This window comes from Eptesicus fuscus, chromosome 11 (assembly GCF_027574615.1).
Source record: "Eptesicus fuscus isolate TK198812 chromosome 11, DD_ASM_mEF_20220401, whole genome shotgun sequence".
In the NCBI taxonomy this organism is placed as follows: Eukaryota; Metazoa; Chordata; class Mammalia; order Chiroptera; family Vespertilionidae; genus Eptesicus; species Eptesicus fuscus.
Genome location: NC_072483.1, coordinates 29,630,614 through 29,636,613, shown reverse-complemented (window position 1 = coordinate 29,636,613; position 6,000 = coordinate 29,630,614). Strand labels below are relative to the sequence as shown.

General features: G+C 41.0%; 1 protein-coding gene across 1 annotated transcript in view; it reads right to left on the bottom strand.

Annotated features, from left to right (window-relative positions):
* Window positions 1–1,660: 1,660 nt before the first annotated feature.
* The window catches only part of MBD5 (methyl-CpG binding domain protein 5), a 164,551-nt gene continuing 160,211 nt past the window's right edge, over window positions 1,661–6,000 (bottom strand). Inside the window, exons 11-12 of the mRNA XM_008138704.3 lie at window positions 5,600–5,675; window positions 1,661–2,240 (exon numbers count right to left, since the gene is read on the bottom strand). Coding sequence (XP_008136926.2) covers window positions 2,169–2,240; window positions 5,600–5,675 — 148 coding nt within the window. The 3' untranslated portion in view covers window positions 1,661–2,168. The remainder of the gene's footprint in view (window positions 2,241–5,599; window positions 5,676–6,000) is intronic.

The window sequence follows — 6,000 nt, the reverse complement described above, 5'->3', positions numbered from 1 at the left end:
AAAACAGTAGAAAAGCAGGTTGGTGCACAAAATATGGACAACATTAATGGTTGAAACACACTGAACACATCAACTAATTACAAAAATGTGCCAACTCAACTACACAAAAGATGACTTCAGGACTGGGGAAAGACAAAACGAACCCACCCCAGAAGGAAGGGCCCCTCCCTCCAGGCCATGGAGCCCAGTGTGGCCAGTTGCATTCCATCAGGCTTGGGGGCAGGGCTGAGGGTGGGAGTGGAAAGGACACAGAGACACAGGAGACCTGGGGGAAGAAGTGAGAGCTGCTGATACTACAGAACAGCCCAGGGGGAGTGTTCTGTGCTGTGGCCCCAAGAAACCAGTTGGAGGAATGACCTTGGTCTCTTTTTTCCTGAGTTACTGGAACTCTGCTACATCATGGGACTGGGGAGTTTGGGGGATGGATGAGAGAGGAGGGGTAAGGAGGTGGTGGGCATTTGGGGGTCAGAGTGAGCTATTGGAGGGCCTCCTAGCAGCCCGATCACTAAGCTGCTGAATGAGCCCTGGGCTAGGGGGACAAGGCAGCGCTCCCTAGGGGAGTAAGAATTTGGGGGTGGGGCTGGTCGTAGGAAAAATAAAGGAATAATGGACTTCTTTTGACAATACATCAACAGAAGCCTGGCTGGAGGCCTGAAAATTTGTTCAATTGCTTGGGAGATAGGGTTATACCACCACCACAAAAACTGTGGGGGGAAAAAAAAAAGACAGAAAATTATGTTGTGCTACATTTCTTATTAATTACCTTGTACTTTACAATGGCTCACAGTTTTAGGCTTGTATACTTGTAATGCAGTATTTTCTTTCTACATTTGTTTCAAATTTGTTTCTTATTTAATATAATATAAATAATTTGGTTAATAGATTTAACCTGCACATTTCAGCCACATTAATATATATATATATATAAGAATCTGTTAATGGTATAAATAATTCTTTAAATAAAATAAATCTGATATGTTACATAATACTGATAAAAAATTACCATTGCTAATAATTTTGAAAGCCACCTTAGCTTGCGGATTAAGTAATACTGATAAATGGATGGATATATGAAACTTGCTTTGATGATTCATATTTCTTTTTGCCCCCAAAGGAAAACTGAAATATAACCAACTTTCCCTCTGATGATGATTTCAAAGTGGGCCTTTAGCCTCCATGTACAGGAACAGAAGAAAGTTTTACCTTGTCAGGTATTGTTTGCAAAGAAACTTCGCTCTGAGCCTCACGGTGGTGCAGCATAAGCAATCTAGTTCCATCGGTGGCTATCAAACGTTACCTACAGAAATGACTGAGTAAAATATTCCCTCTAAGATTTTTTTTTATATAAAATCTATTCTACTTTAAAACTTAGGTAAAAAAAATATGCAACAAATGGTTGCAGTTTCTGAATTCTTAATTTAGACCTGTGAGCCCTCAACCCTTTAGAAATCCGCAAGGTTTCAATTTCCTGGACACCCGAGGTCAAGTCCAGTGCTTCCAGGCCAGGTGCATCCAAACAGACAATATAAATGGACACTCAGTGGTGTGCAGTGTATGTCGTAATTCAGGGAATACACATCATCCTGCCTTTTCTCTGCTGTTCAATACAAAAACAGCATCTTTTACATTATCATAGAAAAGCATTTAGGTTGTATTTTTATTTATCACTTTACACTGGTAGTCTCTGGTAGGTGTACTCCATAGAAACCAAAGAATTTTGTACACTATTTCTTTGTACAATAAAAGATAAAGTGTGCATTAAGTACGCTTGTACATGACAATATTGTACAATATTTACATTTCTGATATCACCATGAAATTCTGTATTTTCTATATACAACATTGAAAATTCTTCAGAAACATTTGGACTATTTCTTATCATCACAATTTTAGTGTTATAGAAAAAAAAAGTTTCTCAGTCATCTCTTGACCATTTATCACACTCATCACTCAGGGATTTTGATTGGTTTTTCCAGCATTCATTATCCTTCCTGATCAAAAAAAAAAAAAAAAATACCGTATCACTGTTTCTTTTAGCACCCTGTGGTGGTGGTAGCTCTCTGCCATAGTATAAATATTGATATAACAGTGGCTATATCAATACCTATATACAGATATATCTGTGCACGTTCCTTTCATAAACACTGTGCGTGGTGGAGTAGTCCCTGTTATCTGGAGATCTTCCTCCTCTTGGGTTTGGGGGGTCTCATTTGTCTGTCTCCATGTGGGATTTGGTGAACCTGGAAAAAAAGAGGTGGGAAAACAACAGCAGAGGTTGAAATCATAAATACCATCTGATTTCTGACAAAGAAACGTAGGAAACAGACTCGGGCTTTCATTTTTAATCACTGCCATCGTAGGGTGTTTAACCTTTTGCACTCAGATGTCGAGTGTGACTCGACACGGTTAGCATCGGTAGCAGCTCTTTTTATACTCTTTGAATGTATCAATAATTTGAAATATAAAAAAATCCAAATAAATACGTTTGTATGAAAAGAAACTCCAGTTTTTTATTCTACTGCCGTGCTTTGTAAAATCTGGGGTATTTAAAAAATTAAATCCCGAGTAGAATAAAGGAATCGAGAAAAAAGCAAGCGAGTGCAAAGGGTTAAAATGCTTACCAAGACCCTAGATCTCAATGTGCCCCCGGTCACTACAGAATCTGAGGAGTCCTGGGAACCTAGAAGCAGAGCAGCGCTCTGTGGACCCCACAGCAGCGGAACGTAAAGGAGGAACGGGGGAAATCCAAGCGCGGGAAAGGCGATGCGCAGTTGCCACGGCTGCCGTACGTTTCAGATGAAAACAAGGCCTTTCCCGTCAGAGAGCCCTAGGTCATCAATGCCACCAGGATCTGGAAAGTGGGTGAATGCACACCAACCGTGTTTTCTTCTTCACTCACGACCCTACTTATTTTACAACTACTAAGAAGGGTAAAAAAAATTGTAAGAACCTTGGCCCAAGAAGTTTATTTATAAGAAGAGTCAGGATGGAAAATAGAACACCACTACCATCTGTTGGCAGATTTGAGCTTGTGTAGTCTGGGAAGAGCAATTAATACAAGTCGTCTTTATAAACAAACACAGAAACTAGCAGGATTCAGGGCTGTGTATCAGATTGATCAGGGGTGAATCAAACCAGGAGCATGATTGCCAGGTATCAGAAAGCAGATGGTGTGGTTTTGAGGGGGCAGAGGACAGGTGTTAGAAGGGTGATCAGGCGCCCCATGTTGTATTGTGGCTACTGATGAGAGAAGGTAAGGTCAAGATGCAGGAAAGGTAGGATGGACCCAAGGCAGCGGCGTAGCAAATGATTAACAACCAGCTAGCTCCCTGTGCAGGGACACAAATACATGGTAGCACATGCCAATTGCCGCAGTGTAAATACTTCCACCATGGTCAATTTCAAGCTACCAATGTGATGTCACAGAACTAAGAGTTAGAAAGAGATGTACACAATCAGCTCGTGCGATTCACAAGTTAGGTCTATTGTATATTTTAAAAAATAACATTTAGATAATAGCAAAGGTCAATGCTATTCAGGGTCAAATGCAGAAGACTTCTTAAAAAATAGTATTTAAATTTTAAAAATAGCATTTATGCATTTTTTCAAAATGCCTCTTCCTCTTAACCCTTTCCTATACATTAAAAAAAAATCATAGCCTCTGATAAGGAGTTATAACTGAAATCTTTTTATAATCGAGGAAAACCATTATTCAAGAATGTAAACTAGTAGTAACCCATGAAAAGGTATTTTGTTTAGCCATATGATGTTTTACTATTCTAAAAATAGTTGTCAACACTAAAAAGAGAGAAAGACGAAGAGGGAGAGGGAGGGGGAGAGAGAGAGAGAGAGAGAGAGAGATTTTATTTCTAGACTTCTAGCATCTCACAAAAGTAAGGAGCCCCTCTTGCAGGGGGCTCACGCTCCAGTTGCCACAGTCCCCGTGACCCACAACCGTCCCCTGGCCCCAGAGGCCAATGTCCTGAGGCAGGCACTAGTGAGTTGCTTGCTAAACCCATTTTCTCTTCTTCCTGAGCAGCCACCTTGTATAAGGCCACATGAGCCCCAGCTGTGTATACAGCGTCAGCCTGCGGACTGAAGGGTCCCAGGTTCAATTCCAGTCAAGGGCACCTGCCTGGGTTGCGGGCTCGATCCCCAGTGGGGGGCATGCAGGAGGCAGCTGATCAATGATTATCTCTCATTACTGATGTTTCTATCTCTCTCTCTTCTCTCTCTTCCTCTCTGAAATCAATAGAAATACGTGTTTTTTTTTTTGTTGTTTTTTTTTTAAAAAGGGCCACGTGATTGGGTCAGGCCCGGAGAGTCAGCAGGGGTGTTATCGGCCAGGCCTGGTCCATAAAACCTACCCTGGTGGTGCTCCGTGTGCACGCTCTTCTCTAGGCTGCTGGGCTCGACGCAAAGGTTATAAGGGAGCAACCTGAGGCTCTAAGGAACAGTGGGTGCTAAAGAACCTGTGCCCCTGAAAAACTGCGTGGAGTAAGACCTTCCCCATCGGAACCGGACGGGCGTGAGCAGTTACTGTGCGGAGCCTCTAAGATGGGCGGTGGCCGGCAGCCTGGTCTCACCAGCGCATCTGGGTCGGCACGTCTCAGTCCACGCAAATTGCTGTTTTCCTCACACGTGACTCACCTTACCTATGGGTATTATTTGCTTGGTCCTAGAAGGCATTTGAGTATATAACCCTAGTTCCAGACTTTTCTGTCATTCTGTCAGGAAAATTAACATCGCAGGGCCTCGGTGTGCCCATCTGTGAAATGATGGGTTGGATCACAGAGTCTCTAAAGCCCACACCGATCCCAGCATTCTGTGAGTCTATAACATACACCTGTCACACAATAGCCATTGGATGGCTCTCAGATAACCGTGTTAGCACAAAGTGTCAAGAAAAAGGAAAAGGAAAAGAAATAACTTTTCAGAGCTGAATAGCTTTAGACACGTCACATATTTAAAACGATTACCAAAATTATACTTTGAGGTTTACATTAGTGAATTACAGGATAAGGATTAAATTGCTTACTCCAACACTGTGATATGCACTGTTCAATAAAGGAAAGAAAAAGTGGATACTACTTCTCTAAAACCAGAGGTTATAGTGTTAATTAGCTTAACAACAGAGTTTTGTGCCAAATATTTTATTTTTAGCTAACAGTGTAAAGGACATGAGAGGTCTGTGAACTGTTGATCTTGACCCTGTTGTTCAATTTCACTTTTTTGTTCTATGGACAAAATTTGCATCAGTGAATATTTAGGCAACATTAATGGCCACGGCTATTCAGAGTCCAATGCAGAAAGCTGTGGTTTGAATTCAATATTTTGTTGCTCATATTTTAAAAAAATGCTATATGCGGGGGTGGGGGTGGGGGAAGTTACCTATACAGAATAAGACATAGCTAGTACTGGTAGGTTATTTTTCCTTAAATTACTTTTGGATCTTTTCTGATATCAGTCTTCTTTAGAGCCTAGTAATTTAGTATTGCTACATGAGTTGCTTGACAATATTTTAGAGACTACAGCAAAAAAGTGTAATACAATTTATTTTCAAAGAAACACAGTATAATGGAAAAATAAATTAACTTACAGTCCCAGACATTTTGTCCAGTTCACTCATGGCCTCATGAATAGCAGCTTCTAAATGGTTATTTAACTTCCCACTTCTGGAATTAATGAAAACAACACATCAGATTAATAAACTAAAGAAACAAAACGGCAATTTAATTCCCTAATCAGAAAACAGAAGTACCAATTCCACCAGAGAAAAATCAGCTTATATTCACATTTGGAAAATTCAGATGACAACACACTCTGGAATTCTCACCAATGAAGGCTGATGATAAAATAGCAGATCTATTTTTTTTGGCGGGGGTGGGGGGGTGGGGAGGGAGGGAATTGAACACACGATTGGGGAAAACAGATTCTTTCCCCTTCCGCATGCTTCTTTCACGTCTGATAATTTTGCAAGGAATTGGGGCCACGGGTCTC